Source organism: Cololabis saira, chromosome 2 (assembly GCF_033807715.1).
Source record: "Cololabis saira isolate AMF1-May2022 chromosome 2, fColSai1.1, whole genome shotgun sequence".
Taxonomy (NCBI): domain Eukaryota; kingdom Metazoa; phylum Chordata; class Actinopteri; order Beloniformes; family Belonidae; genus Cololabis; species Cololabis saira.
This window is the reverse complement of record NC_084588.1, coordinates 35,951,083-35,976,631: the sequence shown is the minus strand read 5'-3', so window position 1 is coordinate 35,976,631 and position 25,549 is coordinate 35,951,083. Positions and strand designations below refer to the sequence as shown.

General features: G+C 39.2%; 1 protein-coding gene across 1 annotated transcript in view; it reads left to right on the top strand.

Moving 5' to 3' along the window:
- The window catches only part of LOC133463077 (CUB and sushi domain-containing protein 1-like), a 604,241-nt gene that overhangs the window by 130,783 nt on the left and 447,909 nt on the right, over nt 1-25,549 (top strand). The window contains exon 2 of the mRNA XM_061744534.1: nt 2,755-2,971. Within this exon, the coding sequence (XP_061600518.1) occupies nt 2,755-2,971 (217 nt within the window). The remainder of the gene's footprint in view (nt 1-2,754; nt 2,972-25,549) is intronic.

The window sequence follows — 25,549 nt, the reverse complement described above, 5'->3', positions numbered from 1 at the left end:
GAAGTGGACACTGATTGGCTGTCACTGTCTTTGGGCGTGTTTATCATACGCTGGTAGACTCCATTGTAGCTGGACAGGCGTGGAGGAACGGTGAGTAGCGGAGAAGAGAAGTGAAAATGGAGGAGCATGTGAAAGTTATCGGTGGTGCATTTCTAAAATGCGCGTGTTCTTTTGGAAAGGACTTTGCTCACCGCCAAAGCAGCTCAAATTTAGAGTAACACATAAACGCAAAGCTAGCACAGCCGCAGCTAAAGTTAGCAGCAATGATGTTAGCAATTTATCTAGCCACAGCAACGCTTCGAATTATTTGGAGGTTGCCGAAAGGACAAAGCAACCCACCCCAACAGGGCTTGGTCGTTTGACGCCATCACCTTGTATCTAGGCGCTTTCCAGAGACCAGAACATGACCCACGAGCAATTATTACATAAACATAACATAAACAATGACAGGTAAAAACTCCCCTAGTGGGAGAAAAACCTTAAGGCACTGTATTGCTCCATGTTAAAAATGCACGGTCATGCGTATATATATGTATATATATTGAATATAGTAATAATGCACATATATATGCCTTAGGTTTTTACCAGCATGGTATCAACCATTAATATGTGTGCAGACAAGGTTAAAAAAAAAAAAATGTACGGTCAGAAAAATATTGTTCTAAAAGGATTTTCTTTTTTTTTTTTTAAACAAATGCTACTTATTAGGTGGCCAAAAGAAAAGATCAGTTAAAAGTCTTTATAAACATTTGAATTCATAGTTAAGGTCAGGCATACAGTATAAGCTCCGTGATCTACATCCATGTTTTTAGTAATGGGAGGACAGTGTAAGGGTTGCACAAAATTTAATGCCCCCAATTTTCTAATGTTTTTAATGTTTAACTTCATGGGAGTTTAATGAGCCAAGACTGCAATCACACGGTCCATGCTGTTAAAGCAACACAATTTAGTATTCTGTGCATGCCGGAGTGTTTATGAGTGCATGTGTCATGGAAGGTTACCTCTCGTTGACGATGCATGGACTGCACCACCGACAGCGCCAGGAGTAAAGAGACTGAAGTTGAAATCTAGATTGACATCATATGTATTCATATTCAATGTGTCTGCATGAAAGCTCACTGCCGTGCTATCATTTCAAGGCAGGATGTGAGGACTATGTTACACTACGTTGCATGGAAATATGTTGTAATTCTCTTTGGCTGTGAAGACGGGGACTTGTTTCTCTGGTGTGCTGAGTTGTTTCCTTCAAATGTACAGTCTATTATATTTCTAAAGGTTTTTCTTGCAAAGAGGTTATTTTCGGCCTTTGTTATATCTTTTGAAAAGTACACAACAAAATTTAAAAAGCTAGTCATTAAACCTCAAGTATGCAAGACAGGTCTTTTCATGCTTGATCACACTTGGTGACATATTTAAAGCAGCACAACGTAACTTTCAGCTTTTCTGAGTTTGGCGGCATCTTTTGGACAAAAGTGGTAGTGCTTTACCAGAAAGAACACTACGTTTCCCATGAGCACCAGCGCGTACTGCCGGAAAACTCCTGTCCCGTCGCGTGCATTTGTTTTGAGAGAAAACGGGACGCTTTTCTGTTTCACCAAGTGAACAGACGGAACGCAAAAAAAAAGGTGTTAAACCATTGGTTATTAACGGTCTGGATCCATATGAAATCCCTACTAAAGAATGGAGCTCCTCGTCGGAGCGCCACTCTTTATAAGGGATTTTTTGCCGCAGTTCTGCACAACCCACGTCTTACCTTGTTTAGGAGTGTTTGGCAGCTGCTTTGGTAAATGTTTGACTCATCATGTGTTTCAATAAATTAGTATAATAGTACAACATACAGTACATGTTTTGTATTACTCTTACTTTTCTTTTCTTTTTTTTGGACTGCTATATTATGCTGAAGAGGCTCCGAGGCGTGAGCAATGTTTTTGTTTTCCTCGTGAGATAATTTTTTTCCTCTGCAGCTACAAATCAAATAGTTAATATTTTTTCCTCAACAAAATTAATCGCACCGCAGAGAGCTGGCCAACAACTGCGTTTAGCTGGAGAAGTGGGGAATAAAACCCGTTTGAATGATCCGACCCCGGTCTGTGAGTGTTTGTTTGTGGTTTAATAAACCCGTGTTTTGATCCGACGCCCGTCTGTGTGCGTGTTTGTTTGTTTACTGAGGAACGTTATGTTTGGTCGTTACAGCCGCGATCCAACCAAGCCGACGACTCTTTCACTCTTTTACTTTGTTATCAGATACTCGGCCTCCGAGGTTCTGCCTCCAAGCAGGAAAGCGGTGAAAAGTTAAACCATTAGCAACCTTTTCCCCACGTCTGTTATGTGGAGCTGCTGCAGCCACAACACAGTAACGGGTTACCAGCTTCTGCTGAGCGCTGGCTCCACGCCCCGCCCATTTTCGTCTCGACTACGAATCGGGAAGGAGGGGGAAGTGACGTATGCCGTAAAGCAGTCAAAGCCGTAAAAAAATGTAGTTTTTTAGTGTGGCAGGGTTCCTACCATGCTCCTCAAAGTTACATAGTGCCAGTGAAGGCGATACAGACCCCTCCAGACCATGACAGAGGTGTCATTAAACCTGTTGGAAGTTGATGTACCATCACAATGACTCTGGAAATATGATATTAAGGTGGAAAAGTTACATAGTGCCGTTTTAAACAAATCTTATGTATTCATGCCCAATTTTAATAGAGGATGAAAGTTTGCTCTCTGAGTATAATATTAATGTTTTCTTTCATGTCTCTCTTCCAGCTGAATCCTGTGGAGGTGTAGTACAAGGCCTTAACGGCACAATAGAATCGCCTGGTTTTCCACATGGCTATCCCAACTACGCCAACTGTACGTGGCTGATAATAACGGGAGAGAGGAATCGAATCCAGCTAACCTTTGTTACTCTGGCGTTGGAGGAAGACTTTGATATAGTATCAGTCTACGATGGACAGCCTTCACCTGGCAACTTAAAAATGAGGTATGTAAATGTTCTTTTCTTTTATTTATTTTGTACTTCTCTGTACCTGCATCTCCATCCTTCCTCTTTCCCAACTGAACTTTCTTTTTCCTCAACTTTATTTTTCTTGTCCAGATGAAATGTGAGCAGTTAGACAGAAGGATGCATCTCTTTTGATGGCATCATAGATCACTGACCATAAAACTGAGTGGATTTTGTATCATCCTGAATTAATATTTTACAAAATGCTGTCTAGTCTTAAAGAGGTCAGCTCTATTTTTGTGGTAACAAAAGTAGCCAGAAAAAGTCAGTGAAGAAATTCTTTTGAGTGTTGAATATTTAATAAATCTAGCTATTTAACAACTGTCAAGACCGTAGCCCTATAAAAATGCAAATCTCTATTCCAAATACATTATCTGTTTTGTCACAATTATTGGCTTTTCCTTCACATTTAGGCTTACCAGATATAATTTCCCTAAACACTATTATTTGAGCTGCATAATTGTTTGAATTGTTACTTTTCAACTGCTACCATCACTCTTTCCATTATGCTTCACACAGTCAGCAGTCCTTTGTTTTGCTATAGTTCAATGACATTAATTGTTTCTTGTTTAATTTCGATTATTAAACTGGATTCAGTGAGCATCTGTTAAAATTAACGTCATAGATTAAGCTGCAAAGACAAACACCACTCTCCTGCTGTGGGCACATTTTGCCTTTAAGTGAAATTAGAAATAAGAGCCCAAAGGCGAGGAGGAAGTGATTAGTCAGATTTGCAGCAAAACAGCTGCAGTAAAAGGTGCTAATACCACTCAAGACCATGTGTGTGTGTGTATATATATATATATATATGAAAAATATATTGCTGAATCTACAAAGGCAAACAAGTATAATTGTCACAGATCAAAGCGTGACCTCATGAACTCAAGCAATATAAAACAATGGTGACATGAATATATCATCTATTCAGGCTGCCTTCCTTCTTATCCACATCAATAAACAGATAAAGAATATGTAAATTGCTTTGATTTGCTTATTTATTCTTATTTTTTTTAAGATAAACAAAAATTGTGCAAGAATAAATAAGCCATTGATGAAATGAGCCCCTGAAATGAGCAAAGAGAATACAGAGCTGGCAAACTGTGGGGGCTTATTCATAGTGCTCTGCTTGTATGTAGGAGGGATGAGCTGGGAATGCACCAAGTACAGTAGTCCTTGAGACTGGTGGCACAGTTGGGGTTTTCCTTGAAAATATTTCTCTACTTTAATACAGGTCAATGTTTGGGTGGATTCTTTTTTTCTTTTCTGGAGGGATCAGAGTAGAAGATGGAGGGTTCAGTATCCAGTCAAGTATTCTTCTTTTGTCCTGAAAAAAGCAACCAGCTGTCACTGTCTTATAGGAATGTCCACAATGCAAAATGTTGCACATTAAAGGGTTTCAAAATTCTTTTCCCTACAGAGAAATATCTTATACTTCACTATGTAATGATTTGAGTTCTTGTATCGGGCTCAACAATGCAAATAGAAACACACAATGGTTTCTATAGACATTCATGAGAAATAATGGCCTTTATTGAGATTTTAATGTGAGCTCCAGCAGTTCCACCAGCAAAGACGTGCTTTTAGTAGCGCTTGTTTGTTTGCCTTTCTCTGAGCCAGCACTGTATATCAGCAAGATTACACAAAAACTGCCAAGTTGAATTACATGAAACTTGGAAGGAGACAGAGGAAGGAAGTCCAAAACACTTTCCTTGAAAGTGAAATATAGAGGCCAAGTGAGAGGACTGCAATTCTTTGAGTGCTCCTTTATGTTTACATCACTATACTAACAAGCACAAAGGTAAAACATAAATAAATAGAACACCAAAGTTGCTATTGCCTTTATTTTGACTTTCATTTAGTTGTTTTGCATTCTTTGTATTAACCCATCAACCTCATTTTTTGACTGCATTTGAAATAAAACTCTTTCTAAATTGTCATCACAATCTGGGCAGATGGTAATTATATTAACCTCCTTTTATAAGTGTAAATATTGTAGCAGGCCTTGGGGAGAGCTCACCCAGTGCTTGTTTTTGCAGTCGAGCCTGTATTTCTTTTTTTACCTTTTGCTCCTTTTTAGATTGACGACAAGCCGACATGATTAAGAGGGATTTGTTTTGGGTTCTGTCATGCTTGGCCTCGCTGAGCTGTGGCTTGATTATCTTATTAGATTAAGTCTGTCTCCAGAGACACAGCACATATTTATTAGTCCCTTTTCTTTTAATTTTTTTTTTTCTTTAAATCAGGTCTAATTAGTCTTTGAAATGAATGGCTGCTAAGAGAACTGAGGGTAACAATTAATTATGTGACATAGGAATAAAAAATAAAGAAAACTGGCTTTTCAAATCATGCCATCACATATATAGGTCTGTGCATTACTTCTTAGCAAAATTAAGTAAAAAAATATTCTATTCTTACAGACTTAGGGCATTTTGGTTAAAAGCTTAACACTAAACTTCTGTTTTCTCTACATTTGTGTGCATTTATGCATTTTAAATTTATGGAAATTTAAGATCTAATGAGTAAATGTGTCTGGGGCTTCTTCCACCGTTAACCAGCAGTCAGAGTCTGCTGTTAGTGATAACGCCCACCAATTCATTACCAAAAAAAAGAAAGAAAGAAGGAAAGAATGAAAATAGTGCAGTAGATAACTGCCCCAGCAAGTGAGCTGACAAGAGGCAACAGCTGCAACCTTTTGCCAGCCCGGTGGCTCTGTCATATATGGTAATTGACTCTGATATTATTTTGCACCCACGTAATTGTAGAGCAACTCAAACAGGCCAGAGGGATTAAAATGCTCTTCTCCTGCAAGTCGTTATTGTAAAAGATCAGTAGTGGAGTGGTATATTAGGCGTCTGAGGAACCTCTGGTTTTAGCCGTGGTGAGCTATTGCAGTGAATTCATTCCCACAGCTACTTAGATCAAGTTAGAGATGTGGGATCCCTCTCCTCTCAGCATAGCCCTTCTGTTGATGTTAGCACTTTTCTGAAGCCATTGCCGGGGACTGGAAACATAGTGCTGAGTTGAGATCACTGATCAGGCTTCTTTGGTGCCCCGAGGGTCTCCCAGATTTGTGTCACTGCGGACAAAGCATAAGCCCAGCTTTGGCTCAAACTCAGTGTTAAAACCCATGTCCACCATACCCAGTTTGTTTTTAAGATTACAGCTTATGTTTTTCGACATCGATATTAAACCCTGCCCATATAATAGTTGTTAGCTGGTTGACCAACAAATGTGAATCAGGAGAGGTTGGGTAATACAGACGACATCAATTAAAAAGAAAACAAAATGCAGCACTGACAACGTCATTTTATTTGTTAATATATGTTCATTCCTGCATTTTGAGGCTACCCACAAAAATAAACCTTGTAGGAATTTCAAGGGCAAGAATGTAACTGTGATGGGGACAACCTCGACCTCTGGTTAGTCACTGTGCCACATTCATGCATACCCGGCATAACTAAGTACAGGGATTACTTTGGGAAACCTTTGTGAAGTACAACAATACAGATTACTTTCAAAAGTAACACTTCATTTTTTTGTGGAGAAAAAAAAAGAAGAAAAAGTCTTATACTATAGATGGTATTGGCAACAAAACATGTAATAACAATCAGACAAAGCCTAAAACATGTTGAAAAATTGGGACAAAATAATCCCTCAAAAATCTTAATCAAGCAGTACTCTCAGTGCAACAATGTCTTACTGTTGGCCTTGTTAGAATGAAGGGCAGTAATTACAAAAGTAGGGGAAATGTGTCCCAAATTCTTTCTTTTTTTTAAGATATACTCCATCTTAGACTTGCAACCACTCTTCCTTCTGCCCTCAGACTTTTGTGTCAGAAATCCTGCATTATCATATAGAAAAGAAGAGTTAAGCCTGTATTTGTGGCCTCTTCTCACCGTCCCTGGCTCTGCATCAGCTACAGGAACCCTGCTCCATCCCACTCACTCTGATGCCTGATGGCAACGGTGTGACAATATTTATCTCAAAACCCCAAGAGTTTATCTCACTGGCCTTGCTGCCTGCTCTGTCCATGAATCCTATACATCAGAAGAAATGCATACAAGAGAGTTTTCAGATATCAACTTATTTTCCAGAGTTGCACCAATATTGTAAATATTATACAGATTTGAGACATTCTATAGAGCATCTTACATACATTCCTTGTCTGTTTGAAACAGCTGGCACATACGGTGAAGATAGACGGCAGAGAATCAGGGAATGCAAAAGCTGACTCTCAATAAAACCCGTGATGTCTCCGGTACACAGGAGCTGTCCTTTGGCTGCTCTGGCCGGGACAATACTTGATGTTGAGAGCACATTCAACGAGCGTCCTCATGGGCTGTTAATGTTTGGAAAAAAACCCCCCACATGATCTTGACAAGCCTGCAGGGAAAATGTGAAAGAGAGCACTTAGACACATGAGACTCAAGTTCAAGACCCCTTTGGCTCAGTAATTTTTGATTCACTGACATTCATTCACTAAATATTATATTTCAGTTTGACTCTGTTTTGTGAGGTGAAGAAATCACAGCTGATTTTTATTTATTTTTTGCAACGCAGTTTTCTAACTCTAAGAAATATTTTGTTTGCATTTTTGACACCTGACTTTGTAAGACAAATTTGGCACATTAAATATAAAACCATAGTATCGAACCTTTTATACGTCCAACTTAAAACTACAGGTGTAGTGTAGCGTCGGCTCGAGGTTCTGATTGAAAGATTGTTAATAGATGCAGAATTATTGTCTTCACTGTTGGTTGTTTATTAACTTTATTAACATGGAAGAGGAGGATTTTGAACGTTTCAGAAATATCTTACCGTGATTTAATAAAGTTAATTTTGTCCATGGCTTTACAATCTAACTTACTGATTCTTTTTGTCAGACAAGAATATTTAGGTTATTAAATACCTGACATGTTTCGGCGATTACTTCCATCTTCAATAGAGTGACTGCGCTTTTACAAAACACATACAAAGATAAGGTAAAGACAACATTTGATATAAATGCGAAGTGGTTTTACTATCACATGTATTTTTTTTAAGATTATTGCTAAAACCTGATCACTCCACATTCACTGGGGATGATTATTTGCTAGCAGTTATGCTAAATTCAGTTTGAAGTGCTTTTTTGCCAAGAAGCCAGTTGAGTGTTGGTGGATGAGATTTTGGCTGAAGGTACCGTTTTGTATCATCGGTGTAGCATGTCTATGACATCTGATTATGTTACCCAGAGGAAGCATATGGATGTGGAAACAAAGGTCAAAGCACTGAGCGTTTAGTTTGATAAGGACCATGTTTGGTGTAGAGTTCCATGTTTTAGCAACGTGCTTCCAACCAGCGTGAAGCGAGACCAGCAGTAAAGCCCTAGTGTTTACCACGGTGGAGGATTTTTGTGTCAGACAGAGCCAAATGCAGCAGAACGGTCAGTAGAACGAGACTGCTAACACGACCATAATTTACTGCACTGAGAAGGCCATTTCTTGCCTTGATTAAGGCAGTCCCTTTACTCTGCTCAGCCCTAACACATGAGGATAAGGTGTCATAAAGACCATGGCTGAAATCAGTTTGATGGGAAGACCAGGTGGGACAACAACAATTTAAAGAAAATAATAGAAGGATGTAAATATCCAATTGTTTCTGACCAACACTTGGATCAGTGATCCTGCTATCAAAGATATAACAGATATTATATTACATATATATATATATGCTTTGAGGTGCTTGCAGGTTTTATTTGTACTACTTTTTATTTTCAGAACCAGAAACATAATGGAGTGATGTCAGAGTGGGCACTTTGTATACAGCGTCCCTGCAGGCCCTGTGTCAGATCAGCATGTTTTCACCGCAGCTATAATCAAAAGGCATTTGCAGAAGTAGTGTGTCAGTCTACCCCAGTCTACAGTATCTCTGGTAAAGGAGTACCTTTCAGATCCTTGCGGGAAGATTTGTTCTCTGTTAACACCCCACTCAGCAAAATGAAATAGTTCTTCAGAAGATCACTGACTTCTTAACATCTCAAATTAGAACAGAGTGCAAAAATTCCCTCGTACTTCAGGGCTTGGAGAATGGAAAATGCAAAGGACAAAGATTAAATCAAGGTACGAGAATGTTAAAAATTACTTTGCAATCCACTCCATGCAGAAAGAACACATTTTAAGGACTGCTAAACATTTTGAAAAGGCAGCTAAAATGCAGAGACCTTTCTCTGTGAGGTACAGAGGGGAAGGACAACCTCAGTTTAGGGCCAGATCAATGATTTCAAAGGTAAATGAGTGGCTCAATTTGGACATATTAGATGGTACTGAATAAAGATAGAATGAGGAAGCCTGTAGTTAAAAACAGACTGTTGAGTAACCATGTCCTAGTTTCTGCAGCTAGATACAGTGATGAAGCTGTTATTTCTCATTTATCTGCCTTTACACTGCAATACTTGATGGCTTATTACCTTTGTATTGCATGAGTGTTATTTTCAATGACCAAAAATGAACAGAATGGATATGAAATAAGACATATTAGTGGAAATGTCACTTTCCAAAGCATTGCTGAAGGTCAGCAGGTATATTTTAGAGCAGAGAAGAAATAGATGGATGTTGACTATGTTTGCATCTATCATCACAACTGTATTTTTCAAGGACTTTAACTACCAAATTCTTTGCTTAGATGAATAAATTCACTTCACTTCAATTCTTTAATTTATTAATACTTAAAGACAAATTACCTTAAAAAAAACTGACTGAGCATTTTTTTTTATCATATTGATTTCCACATTTAAATGAGGCATGAAAACACTCTGAGAAGATTCAAATCCTTGTTTTTTTTCCCTGCTAACACGTCCACTTGTATCATGTGTGATCTGTTTCACAAGAGAGGAGAAAATCAGAATGGCGTCATATGATCTGTGTAAACACGGCCTTCGTCAGCATTAATTCACTAAGCACTTGGACCTCATATTGCTCTTACAACTTCCGTTTGGCTGCATTTCCATTTGGCACTTCCTCTACATAATAGTTTCCTGTCTACTTAGATGCAATAAAGCTGACAAGAGTACAGCCTGTCTTTGCATCCACATCTCTGCTACTTTATACATACTGTGAGTCTGGCAGGACCACCTGTGTCACTGTGATGGTTCCTCATCGTAACGCCTGTCAAGTATAGGTGATGGATTGTGACATCATTCGTCGGGAAAAGCCTTTGGCTGAGAATTTCTCAAGCCCTATTTATACATAATGGATGCTGGAAACACTTTGTCAAAGGATACAGCTGCGCATCCTTGCTTCGACAAGATCCGTATTGTCACTCCTTGATGCTCCAGGTGCATTGCGGGAATTAAGGCATCATTCAAAACTGATTTTCAGGACAGAAAATACAGAAAAATTAGTTTAACCTAAAGGAAGCACCATTGTATTGTAATGTATTGTTTTCTAATCTATTCTATTCTATTCCAATCTTTTCAAGTGACATGGTTCACCTGGTCTTTATATACTTTGTCTGTTAAACAAGAACTAGAAGAAAAAGACAGGAAATGACTGTCCAAGCAAACATCTGTCCAAGATAAGGCAGTAAAGCTTAGTACTCCCTGCAGCAACGATGCAAATCCAATTGTATCTTTCAACAACATCAGGTAGCTATCATAGGCAAAGTGATGGCTAAAGGTAAATGTGTGCATTTTTTTGCAGCTAAATTCATATGTGGTAATCAAAGGCATGTCTTTATGCTTCTTCATAAAATAGTCTTTTTCTTAATGACTCAGCAAGTTATCAGCATGCATAATTCAGAGCTAAAGGGGCTGGGTGGTATGTGAGGGGTTTAGGTATTTGGGTAGGGTTGGGAACTGTTGTTAAATACCGTTACCTGAAGTTGTCCGCTCGGTGGAGAAGAGAGGAATGAGCAAACTTATCAGCGGTATTGTGTATGTCTTTAAGAGACAGCGAGAAAAAAGGGCTTAAATGACAAAAAATACAAAGAGACATGAAAAGGCAAGAGTAAGTGCTGTGGAGTGTATGTGTGTATTGTTTGTGTGTGTCAGTATTGTTTGTACATGGGCACTTTGAATAGGACCACTCGTGGTGTGTGCTTTTTGCCTTGTTGGTTATTAGCTTTAACTTCATGACTTATTTATTCCACCGTCTAACATGCTCTCTTGCTCTTCTTAGCTGCCATCTCTGCTTGTTTCTCTCAGGCTCTTGGTCATGTCTTTCTTTTATCTTTCTTTTGTTTGCGGCTCCACTCTTTCACCTTTCTATGCGCTTTTGTTTGTTCAATTTCACTTCTCTTCTAACCGATTGTCCACAGAGTTAGGTAAGGCAGACCCCGCACCACCCCCACCTTGTCATAGAAGTCTGTTTTGTTCATGTTTGTTGAGTGTCCTCATGTATGTGCTCTTCTCCCATGACCATCAAGTTGTCAGTGCATCGAACGTCATCAAAAATTTGCAGAGAACACAACAGTCATTAGTTTGATGCCAAACAATAACAAAATTATATTTGGGGAAGGAGGTGCCTCAGGAAGAAAATAACTTACTTGAGTTGAGAGTTTTTAAATGGTGGGGCAGTAGAAGGCATCAATTTCCTGGAAGTGCAACCGCACCTGTGGCCTTCCAATGGTTCACACACAGCTTCACTGTCATGGCTAAGGCACAACAACACCTTCCACTTTATCAGAAAGCTGGAGAGTACAGGACTTTGGTGATATATATATATATATATATATATATATATATATATATATATATATATATATATATATATATATATATATATATATATATATACAGAGCTGCCTGGGAGATTTGCGAGGCCCTGTGCGAAATGGTCGGGGGGGGGGGGCCCGCAAAATTTTCGGGGTTTCTCGGATCGGGTGTCTATATGCGCAATTTTAACTCTCCAATAAGCAAAATACTGGGTACCTTCCCCTGCCTCATCATCATTTGGCTTGCCTCGACGCGGGGCCCCACGGCTGCTTGAGACCCGGTCGGATCGGTGATTTTTGTAACAAATTTATCAAACGAGCCTTTCAGAGAGGCAATAAACTCTTCCATTTTCTTTAGTTTTTTTTTTTTTTTTTTCATCCCCTGATGGAAATTTGCTGATTCTGTCTCGTTCTCTCGACATTGTGTGACAGTTTGTTCCAACTCCACCGTCTGGATCAGAGCAGCTTGTGTGAACGCGCTTGGTCTGATCAGTTGTATTGAACAACAGACACACGCATCATTGCACATATATTTATTGATATGCACAGACTAGTACACATTTAGGTCTGTAATGGAACGTGACTGTTGATATTTATAAGGGAAAAAACGAAAAAAAAAAATTGAACATTTCTTTTTTTTGAAAAAAAAAACAAAAAACGGCCCATAGCGCGAGGCCCCGTGCGGTCGCACGGTTCGCACACCCCTTGCGACGGCCCTGTATGTATATATATATATATATATATATATATATATATATATATATATATATATATATATATATATATATATATATATATATATATATATATATATATATATATATATATATATCTCCATCTTATGTCAGTCCAATCCAGATAGAACTCAGACAATTAACTGGTAAAAAGAAAAAGAAACTGGGATTAAAAACCTTGCTGATGATGTACTGTAAGCAAACAAAAGCTGATTGCATTAAAAAAATTGAGTAAAAAGAGAGCAAATTTCATAGGTTTCCATATATCTGTTGTGTTGGTTTTGGTGGTTTTAAGCAAACAGGAGAGTAAACGTCAATCTGGAGGGAGTCTATGCCTTTAGTACTATTACCTGTCCTTTTCTCTTAACATTCATCAATCCATCTATTATCTACACTCCGGTCTATTCAGGATCACCGGGATCTGCAGGAGCCCACTCAATTTGTCTTTCAGTGAAAGGCAGGGGTACACCTTAGAAGGGCCGCCAATCCATTGCGCCGCAATTATAAAGCAGCAGAAAATCTTTTCTTTTAATTTCATTTGAAGAAAGACTATCGTGACAAATGCAATGTAGAGACTCAAGAGAGTAATGACAGGAAAAAATATGAGAGTGTGAGTGAAAAAGAAACCAAACAAGAGTGTTCTTGGATAGCAAAGGTTACCTCATCTAACGGGGGACCCAGTGAGTCCACAAAAGTTCCTTTGTGCTTCTTGAACCTTATAGTCTGCTATCTGCTATCAGAAGAATGATTAGTGTGAGACTGAATGACGTGGATTGAACAAAAAAAGATCTGTGTATGACTGACTGGTCACCGGCCACAGTCAGTCAAGCTAAAATTTCTTTTTGGTCATAAGATGAGTAATTAGTGCATCACGATTCACTCCAACTACATAAACACTGATTACACTTTAATTTGGGTGATTCTGAAAGTTAATGCATCATGTGTTATAATTTGATTTTTAAAAATAGTTTCCACATTTTTTTATTCCATGTTTTAAGCATAATATGTCATTCAAATGTTGTTCATCTGCTGTTGTAACACATTTATTCAATATAAGGGACATAACTTATATTTTTTATGTTGTGATAAGTACTGCCTAAGAATATAAAGACTATGTATGTATGTATGTATGTATGTATGTATGTATGTATGTATGTATGTATGTATGTATGTATGTATGTATGTATGTATGTATGTATGTATGTATGTATGTATGTATGTATGTATGTATTTTTTTTAATTAATTAATTTATTTTTACAATGGTGCGGGCCTGAAAGTGGAAAATAAACTCGTTATTTATAGTTTGTATACTGACCATACCTGAAAGATACATATCTCTTAGATAACTCCGTTCACAAAATGTTATTACGTGGATTATCATGTGAAAACACATGGACATACACACACACAAACTTCTCCCAGTACTGTATAAACCTCACTTTTTGCCTTTTTCGGAGAAAAATAGGCCAACAGTAGATAACCAGGAAATGGAACTAATCCACAAGTACTGTTAAGGAAGGAAGGATAGAAGTGGAGAGAGAGAGAACGTGGTGGAAGGATGAGGTTAAGACTGCTGGTGAATAGAAATCAACGCAGTAACAGAGAGAGACTCAAGCACATATAAGCACACGCACCACAAACACACACCCAGGGACGATACTAAAGCTACTAGAACTAAGTCTCTCTGCGGTTGGTAGATCTGTCCGTCTGTGTCTTATTGTATTCCTGATAATTCTCTAAGCCGCTTCGACTTGTCACCAACACATCAGAAAGTTGAGTACAGTTTTTCCATCGTTATAGGAGTTGAACTGGCATTGAAACTCAGAAAATATGTCTGATTTATACTTGATAAGCATTTTTTTAAGAAAATATTCCTGAAAGCAACTGTTGTGATTATCAAATACCATTTGCTGTATATAGATTTAAAATGATGTTTTGGCTGCATGAATAGTTGCCTTTAGAAGAATGGAATCTGCAATTGGAAGCGAGCACAGGAGTACAAATAAATTATAATACATTTACATCTGCATAATAATTCACCTCTTTACTGTTTGCTTGAATGCTCATGGTGATCCAAACATTCAGTTCAAGCCAAATTATGCAAAATGAGGTTGGAAATTTAGTTTAGGATGCCACACTGTGTAGCTTGGTGATTTATGAAAACCTTATTTTATTTTTTGTTTATAAGGAAGTAGAAAATGGTTATTGTTATAGTACAAATATATGAATGTATCTGAATATTGTTTCTCATGGCACAAAAGGATTATTTTGAATTTGCTTGGTTTTTGTTGTTATTATTAGTTTTATATTATTGCTATAATGTGATTATTTTTCTTTTAGATTTGTTGCATATTTATTGAAAATTGTGCAGCAAGTGCTTTTTTTCTCCTCGCATCAGAATCCATAATTGTACATTTTTGCCAACATTTTTACATTTTTTTTTGTTGCAATTTTTTTTTTTACATCAATACCCTTGGCTATTTTTTTCAGATTAGCATTGTGCATATGTCATTGCATTCTCAAGTATTTATTGTGAGTAAAACATTCTCACTAATTGTTATTGCTGTGAGTAAACATAACAGTGGCGTGGTGTGACATGGGGAAAATTTCCAGTGAAGCTAAATGAGACACGACCTCTTGGCTGTGTGTTTTAAAATCACTCGTTACAATTTATATGTTGCTATTTCATGTAGTCGGATGAATTATTAGAGCGCCCAACATCATTTTACTGGGACTTACACAGGCTTTTTACCATCCAACATGCATGCATGCACGCACGCATGCACGCACTCAGTCCTATTAAACATTAAATTATGCAACCACCCTCCTAAAAGCACAACCAGCTACTTAATGCAAAGCACACATTTGATATTGGAAAGATGTAAATTAATTCATACATTCAATCAGAAGCCGTTAAGTTTTACGTCCACGTCAAACAGGACCAGTACGCTCTATCTGAGATACACAAATGCTTTTCATTTTTCCTTATCGTTTATATGTATAATAATAATACATGTAAATGATTATTATACAGCAATACAACGACCTCGTAGCAGTGGCTATAAACAGCACACCTGACATATGCATGTATTCAGACAGCCTGACCTGTCATGGCCGCTATCCATGGTGCTCATTTTCTCCACATAAGCAACAACAGTTGACAACAACTTGCGTGGATCGCATGCTGCTTAATCAAAACATGCAAGACACAGTAAGGACTATAATCACATCAAAAATAACACATAGTGCTAAATGGGCAGTTCAGTGACTAATAAATTGTGCACAGGAAAAAAAGCGTTTTGCTCACGCTATTTGAAGAGGAAGGCCATTCTCCTATCTTGCATGGTGGCAAAGTGATCAATGACCATGTCGTAGATCTTCCCATTGGCCTTTAGCTCATTTCTCAACTTCTGCTCATAAAAGACTGGATAGGTGCTGATCATTTGAGTCAAGTCCCTGCTGAGTAATGAAGCAGGCTTGCAGAACATGGCAAATGATGTGTGGTCCAGTACCCAGCCACGGCGATGGTGTTTATGTCAGGGCAAAGGTTCTCCAACTGCTTGGACTGTTTCCTCATAAATGCCGGTAAATGTATCACTCCTTGTCATGGCTTTGAGAGCACTGATCGTGCTAGCAATCGATCCTGGCATTTTTTATGTCCACTGTCTGTTGTTTTGCAGAACCTGGAAAAGTGGTTCTGTAAGGCCCGAAAATGGACTGAAAGACCCCGGAGAAATTGAAATCTTCAAGTTTTTGTCTCAAGGCTGCACTTTGTGTAATAGTGTCCTTGTCACATCCTGGTTCTGTTATGATCCTGTCAAAAGCCAGACGGAACGATGTGCGTCCCTCATGGATGGCATGTACTGCACAGATTTTTACAACAGAACCTCTTGGTACACACACAGCCCAGTCCACCTCACACAACAATGCTGATCTTTTACATGATGGTGAGAAAGAAATTCTGAAAGGCATCAAGACAGTTTGCCTTATTGTATGTTGTATTTATGCCTTGTGTCATACCCAAATTTAGCTTGTGTGCATAGCAGTGGATAAATAACGCGTTGGGGCAGTGCACTTTCACTAAAGCCTGCCCGCCGTTGTGCTGTCCACTCATACAGCCTGCACCATCGTAAGTCTGACAGACTAATTTGTTTGTGGGCCTGTAGTTTCCGATGGCTGTCATCACAAGTGATGGCTTTTGCATCTCTATCTGCACTGACATCATAAAAGCCTAGAAAACATTCTAAAACATTGCCTTTCTTATTGACATATCTGATTATGATGGTGAGTTGGCACTTGTTGGATATGTCTGACGTGTCGTCCACTTGTACAGCAATTACATTTCTTTATCAGTCTCATCTGGATAATGTGAGCGATGCTTTTGTACAAAAGTTGTTTGCGAAACCATGCACCCCCATTGCCCCCATTTTGCCCCCTGAATGCTTGCTCTTGGTGCGCAAAGTACAGGGCTTCAACTATGAGTCTCATTGAAATATCCAGTTTTTTCTTCTCCTTTTCATTATGCTTCTTTGTGCTCAGACTTTTTACCAGATCCAGAGCCTTATTAATCCTGATGCTTCGGTTTCACGACACAGTCGATGTGATTTTTTGATTTGCCGTATCTTTCAATTGCCTGAGACAGATTTGCAAGGTCGGTGAATCGTGTGGTAACCCAGGGTTTATTCAGGGAGCAGGAATGCTTATCCAAAAGGAGACTGGGCCAGTAAAATAGCCGCTGAATGGACTACCAGCTAGCCCCTCTGTACTGACGGTACTCCTCATTGAAAGTCCAAAACAATTTCTTCCTTTAAAGGTGCATGAGGCTCCTTTTAAGAAATGAGACTCTATAGCGCCACCCTTCACCATGACGGCCGTCGGGGGTACTGCAGCCAACAGCGAAGCCGGCACGGGAGAATGGGGAGAACGCGCATGCAGCGTCATGTGATATCACATCCGCAGCCCATCCATCCATTCATCCATCGTCCGCCGCTTATCCGTTCCCGGGTCGCGGGGGCAGCAGCCTCAGCAGGGATGCCCAGACTTCCCTCACCCCAGACACTTCCTCCAGCTCCTCCGAGGGGAGTCCGAGGCGTTCCCAGGCCAGCCGAGAGTCATAGTCTCTCCAGCGTGTCCTGGGTCTTCCCCGGGGTCTCCTCCCGGTGGGACATGCCTGGAACACCTCCCTAGGGAGGCGTCCAGGAGGCATCCGGTAAAGATGCCCAAGCCACCTCAGCTGACTCCTCTCAATGTGAAGGAGTAGCGGCTCGACTCCGAGCTCCTCCCGGGTGACCGAACTCCAAACTATCTCTAAGGGAGCTTCCAGCCACCCTGCGGAGGAAACTCATCTCGGCCGCTTGTATCCGCGATCTTGTCCTTTCGGTCACTACCCAAAGTTCATGACCATAGGTGAGGGTAGGTGCGTAGATTGACCTGTAAATAGAGAGCTTCGCCTTTCGACTCAGCTCCTTCTTCACCACGACGGTCCGGTACATCGACCGCATAACTGCGGACACTGCACCGATCCGTCTGTCAATCTCACGCTCCATCGTTCCCTCACTCGTGAACAAGACCCCGAGATACCTGAACTCCTCCACCTGAGGCTTCTCCACCCACCCGGAGAAGGCACGCCACCTTTTCCCGGTGGAGAACCATGGCCTCGGTCTTGGAGGTGCTGATTCTCATCCCTGCCGGGTCGCACTCGGCCGCAAACCGCCCCAGCACATGCTGAAGGTCCCGGTCCGATAATGCCAACAGGACAACGTCATCTGCAAAAAGCAAAGACGAAATCCTGTGGTTCCCAAACCTGATCCCCTCCGGCCCCTGGCTGCGCCTAGAGATCCTGTCCATAAAAATTATGAACAGGACCGGTGACAAAGGGCAGCCCTGCCGGAGTCAAACATGCACAGGGAACAAGTCTGACTTACTGCCGGCAATGCGAACCAAACTCCTGCTCCGATCATACAGAGACCGGACAGCCCTTAATAGAGGGCCCCGGACTCCATATTCACCGAGCACCCCCCACAGAATGGCACGAGGGACACGGTCAAATGCCTTCTCCAGATCCACAAACTGTGCTTCATCAGATCAGCCTGAGATTAGTACTGAATATACCCAAAACTATCCTCACGCAACACATAAAGTGTCATGGATTCACGTCTCATGACACCTTTGTCATTCGCTGTGAAACAGGATGTGGATGGTTTGGCCGCATGTTTATGAAAGAAAAAAAAAATAAAATCACCCATTTTGTCCCTGGGAGGGAAGATTCAATGATCAGATCCTTTTCACAAACTTCATCATCTATATTTTTCAAAATATGAAATCATAACCGATGATTATATGTCTGCCATACATTGTCCGATCAATTTCAAATTCACCACAAACACTACTGACCCCGAGCTCATTTAATCATGTGTCTCATTAAAATCAGTCAAACGGTACATATACGGTGACATTTTTACATTTTGGAAACATATATATTTTTTACATTTCAGTCAATGACACCAAACTTTGTAGAAATATATATCCCAGAATGAATCAAGATTCTTTTCAAAATGTTCAAATGAACGGTTGAATTTTGATGATTTTTTTTTTTTAAACCATTACACATTCTCTCAGCAGAGAGAAGCAGCAGCGGATCTTCCATGGTGGCGCGAGGACACGCACACACACACTGCAATCTGATTGGTCTTCCCCCCAATAGTGTTGACTAGTTAGTAATTTGTACAAGTGTACAAATATTAAGTAGCCTATATAGTTAAGTATGTTCAACTTAAGCTGTAATCCCTATAGGTAATTATGCCATATGGATCTAGTTTTTATTTGTGTTTTATGTATTCAAATAAATAAATTGGTATGGTCATATGGCATTTTGAATAGAACACATGGTTTAGAATAAGGCTATGATGAGTAAATAAATTTTGTCAGACTATGATGGGAATCAAATTGGTTCAAGAATGAGTCCCAGCCTTGTGGCACACAGTCCACAGTAATTCACACTAATTCCACAGACCAGAGTGCTGTTTCATAGTCCAGAAGATGCTCAATGGCAGGGAATCAAGTATTCAGGGATGTAAACTACAGTAGTGTATAGTTGATGGACACTCCAGCCATAGATATAAAACACTGGAGTCACAGCCTTTTGGCATGGCAAGTCATCTTGATGCATGTTTCCTGTTTTTTCAGTCAGTCAACATGTTTTACCGCCACCTGCTGGATAATGCTTATTGCTTTGTCCCCAATTGATGTTCAGTCAAGCAGCGCTATTTCTGGATGAAAATGGTGGTAATACATTTGGCCCCATAATGGCCCCAGTTTCAGAAAAATCCTAGAACCGCCAGTGATTGTCTGTCACAATTGTTTGACAACTTCTTTTACATTTGCATAAAATACTCCTCTTAAATAACACTGTAGTGCAGGTGGGTTTTACTGTAGTTAGCTAGCCCTCCATCTGGATAAAGTAAACAGATCTGTACTATTTCAGTAACGTTAGCATGTGTGGTGTTGTTTCCAATGTATACAGTACGAAACGGAGGCAGGGAGATATCAGTTTGTTGAGTTTTTTGTTGAGTTTTTCAGTAGTAAGAAATAATCAGGGAAAGTGCAGGTGACCAGTGTGAGAGTCAAAGTCAAGATGAATGCAGCCAGGCGGCTGAAACAGGCCAACATTTTCCAGGGTCAGTGTAGCAGTCATGGACCTCCAGGTGAAAATACAGTACTCAGGAAAAGCTTTAAAATGTGTGATGTGTGTTCTGCACAATTTTACAGTTATTCAGTGAATGAAAGACATGAATACAGTACCTCCTTAACTTAATCTTCAGAACACTGTCAAAAGACATCACCCCATTTTTTAACTGAGTGAACAGTTGAACAATAGCACAAAAAAAAAATGTTTTTATATTTCAGTTTGAGGGTGAACTCAGTTCTCAGTTACATCACTGGCCTTCAACATAGTTTCAAACAAGTAACCCAATCTGTAGAGACGACCTGTTCACAACTTGTGCTTCTGACATCAGGCAAAGTATTCCTGTCATTGTACCAGCTGATGTCCTCCTGGAGGCCTGATCAGAACAACTTGATAATGGCAATATCAATTTTTACACTCCCCAACCATATCCATGATGACGCTGGTAACCGTCATTGTCTTGCCTGATAATGCACCACTGTCCAATGTGCTTTAACTCAGTGGCAACCTTTTTCTTTTCTGTCTGGATCTACATCACAATGTTCTTAACATCTCCTTGCAATCTCAGTTCCATTTTGAAACATTCTTTAGGAAATATAAATTAGACCATCACTTTACAATCAGTTGTCATAATTAAATATAAAAGTTTAAGAGTTAGTTTGTAAAGTATCAAATTATGATCATGATCAAAAGGCCTGCTTATACCAATAATACAAAAAAAAAATCATAGTATTTGGGAATCAGTCAGGTTTCCCTCTGCTGTCTCCAATGAATTCAAAAGGCTGCAGAAAGACTTATTACTGGTACAAAAAAGTACGATCACATCTCCCCTGTACTTGCTTCCCTTCACTGGCTTCCTGTTAAATTTAATATTGATTTCAAAACCCCACTGATCATCTTCAAAGCATAAGATAGTCTTGCTACAATTTGAATCTAAGATTTGTTGACCTCGTATGCTCCCTTCAGACCACTGAGCTCCACAGCTGGTGTCCTTCTGACTATCTCCAGACTGCAAAGGTCACAAAGGGAGATCAGGATCAGATGCACAACATCTCCGATATTTTTATCTCTCCTTAAAACGTTCCTTTTTTTGAAGAGTCTTTGGTATCTTCTGATGAATATATTAAATATTCTTTGCTGCTGATTTCTGCAACCTTGGCCCTTCTCTTTTGGGGGACCAATTTTTAACTTCTAGGGACAGGTATTATATAGACAAGATCTTCAATGAAGATAATTTTATCCGCAATGGGGTGGCACCTGGGGGGGGGTGGCCATAAGTGCGAGGGCCTGATCAATGTCGCTCGCAGCTTTAGTGCAGAGTTGCTGCTGTAAAGGCAGTTTGGTAAAAGTATTTTTCACTAAATACTCAAAATCTCCACCCTCCATAATTGCCCTTAATCCTTTTGCTAGCTTACCAAGGTATCAACACAAATCCACAAATCTTTGATTATTTCATTCATTGACATTGGTCATAATGTACTGTGATGTGATTTGCCTGATGCTAATACGTTTGTGTCTTTCCATGACACTGTCCTGAACACTGTCCTGAACCAAGCAGTACCATGTTTTGATTCACCACGTAACATTTATTGGGGGCGGTGTTTTACACATCATAAAATGCTCAGTAATTAATGAAAAGAGACGAAGAGGAAACGGCAGTGCCACAACACAGAAGGATTACATACATTTTATATTTTACATATCTTTTTTAACATACACTGTTAAAAAAAGTGTTTTTCATTAAATGACGGTTATATTCTGAAAAAGTGAGGGAAGTGAGGAAGCCTGACTTCTCTTGGCCTCCGCAAGAAAACACCACTGAAACATAATTGTTTTAACTTTTTTTTTCCGAGCCTGCCGATCACCTAAAATATATTGTTTCTGATGTGCATGGGCTGTTTGGTGTTCTTTACGAGATTCAACCACCCTAAACTACTTCCCAGATTTCAGAGCCTGGAGTATTATGACACAAAAATGAACTTCTATCACTGTCAGGAATTAAAGTGGCCGGAAGGAGCTGTGGTCGCTGTGGCAGGCAGTGCACTGATGCTGAGTTCAGCTGTTGGTCTGGACTGTGGGACTGATAAGAACGATTAGATCTGCAGGCCCCCTGCTTCCCCAAACACCTGTTACCGCTGAGACATGGCAGGGGGTGATGGGAAACAGAAAGAAAGATTAAGAAATAAAAAGAAAAACGTTTCACATAGACACAACTGAGAAAAAGGAGATGAAGTTGAATTATGCAAGGAAAAGTGAGTGAAAGCATGAAAAGCAACGTAAAGTGCATGTGAATGACTTCACGCTGAGCTGAGTTCTATGAATGATGTATTTTGATCACTAGCCTGGAGTGTACATACTTGCCCCTGAACACACACGCACATAAACACACACACTGTACATGCATCAATCTCTAACATCGCCACTAACTTGAATTATAGTCATATTTATTCTAACATCCCCTGTCATAGTATTTTGCCAAAGGACTAGTTTCCAGAACCTCAGAATTTTGTTATTTTCTTTGTTCATGACCAAATGTACTTTATAGTGGTACTTATTATTAGGGCCCGAGCACTGACAGTGCGAACGCCCTATTGTATTTTTTTCCTTCTTCTGACGAAATGAGGGCCTTTTTGCCGCCCTAAATGTGCCCCAAAAGTCACCAAATTTTGCACGCAAGCCAGGCCTGGCGAAAAATTTGATATTTAATTGTTTGCATAAATGGGCGTGGCCTAATGGCTCAACAGTGCCCCCTAGAAAACTTGGTGCCTCAAGTATCATGTCGCAACTTAATGAAAAGTCTCTTGGCGCTATGGCCGAAACCGAACAGGAAGTCGGCCATTTTGAATTAATCGTGTAATTTTGGCGCAATTTATGCCATTTCTTCGGCCGTTAATGCGGCCCGAACCATAACGTGCACCCAGGTGTGTTATACATCAAAATGTGCGTCTCGATCCTGCGACGATGGGCATTTTCTCAGTCAAAAATGTTGGCGTGGCGACGACAGACGCCAAAAAGCGCGCCCCCCTTCATCTGATTGGTTGATATTTGATAGTTCCTTTTTTCTGCCATAACTTTTGAATGGTTTGACATAAAGAGTCGTGGGTGGTGTCATCGGACTCGGTATTGAGTCCTTGAACATAATTGGTGCAAATTAGCCCCGCCCCTTCTGATTGGTCGATATTTGATAGTTCCTATTTTCTGCCATAACTTTTGAATGGTTTGACATAAAGAGTCATGGGTGGTGTCATCGGACTTAGTTTTGAGTCCTTGACCTTTTATTGGTGAAAATTGCACGCACGATCATTTCTATTATATGTGATCAGTAATTGCTATGTGAGGAACAAAATTGAAATAGAAAGATAAAAAAATAAATGGTCAAAGAAATTACGTTTTCAAATTCATTATCTTTACGTATGTTTGAACATATTTCTGTCGCCCAATGTCACATCCTTTCCTTCTTAACACAATATTCCTTGAAGGCCTTGATTTTTTTTTTTTTTTTAACAGGCTTACTTGAATAAAGGCATCTGATTTACGCTGTGCTCAGATGTTAGTAGTCTCTTTAACATCAAATGCATCCCATTCTTAAAACTGTGATTTACTCACATCTCTTCTGACACTTTGATACGACTATAATTGGCCCCGATGGCAAAGTTATAATAATCATTGCTTGCTTGAATCATAAAATATTCAAACCTATCAATATCTCTTGTTCAAAAAATGACAATCCATCCTTTTTTCAGAAAATCTTTCAAATTCACTGACTAACATAAGAAACTGACAAACAGCAATCATGAAACATTACAAACTTGGTGATAGTTGGAGAATAAGGAACCCCTTATATTGAGAATATATTTACCACTCCTCCAGCCATCAGTCTTCTCTCTGAATTGATCTTTTACTCATTAGTAATTCCCTTTTTCAACATGTAATCGAAACTACAATACATCCAATCAGTGATCATGCCCCCATTCTCCTTACGTTAAACATTCAAACTTCCATTAAACTAAGTACAAAAATTTTATTTTAATACATCATTTCTTTAAGACTAGGATTTTGATAGTTTCATTAAAAAGAGTGTGCATTTTCTCTGGAGACAAATGACTTTCTAAACACGTCACCATCATTAGTATGAAAAACTGAACTGCATTCATCAGAGGCAAAATAACAGCATATTCATCTTGCATGAAAAAAATGAGAGAGAAAATGATCTAGAACAAAAGATTAAATAATAAACAGAAAATTATAGCTTAAATCCTAGTAAACAAAATAAATATATCTTGAAAGTGTATTATATAAAACAATATGGTTCCTCATTAAACAACTCAAATTCAAACATATAAAACAATAAAACTGGTACATTTCCAGCAAATCAACATCTTAAAAAGGTAAGAAATTATTATCTCATCCATGATTGACTCTTCAGGACGAACTGTTCAGGGAATAAAATATTTAAAACTTTATATATATTCAGCTTTACACATCAGACTGTAACCCAAAGCAGTCAGAGATAGTTTTATAAAATGTAGAGTTTCCAAAATCATCAAACAAGCAAAATGTTAAAAGATCCCCACACCCTTGATGTACTCCATAAAATACTGGAATGAATATCAAATACAAGATCACCTGGACCTGAAGGAAATCCAGCTGAATTTTACACACATTTTTGACAAACATCACGTTTTTACAAAGTCACAACTGAAATCCACGCCATCTCTACAATTCCACCAAAATTGATACTAAAGCTATGACAGTCCCTATTTAAAGACATGTATATCTATTTAAAGACGTATATGTCTTTAAATAAGTGTCACACCTAGGCTTAAGCGAAGGTAGTGTTAACGCCTCAGCACTAGATCAGAAACTCTCAACATGAGTAAGGGATGGCAGACAGACAACAGGGCAAAGTTCAGGGTGATTTATTCTCTCAAGGTACAAAAAGTGGCAATTTACTTGGGGCGGTCCCAACATGCCTGTGAAGACAAAAAGAACATCATTAATCCCAAAATACAAATTAACAGTGTATGATAAATTAATCCAAAAACCTACAAACAAGCTTATTAATTAAACAAAGAAAATGCAAAAACCATGGTCAAAAATAAAAAGTTAAGAGAGTGAACTGAGGGTTTCTCCCACTTTTAAACCCAAGCCTTCTCCAAGACTCCCCCCACCTGGCATAAACCATTACAGTTTTTAAAACTTAAACAAACATCATGTGTACCTTTTATTCAGGGTCCTCCCCTCCTTTTAACAAATGAATCATTCAAACCTGTTTTTTTGTAATGTCATTTTTAGCAGCATTTATTCCCAATAGCAACCAAAAAGGAACATTTAACTTGGTTTAATCCACCTTCACTCCTCCCTGATGCAGGTGGACTCAATCAGCAGCAATCAAGGGTATTTACTAGGGATGTCCCGATCAGGTTTTTTTGCCCCCGAGTCCGAGTCCG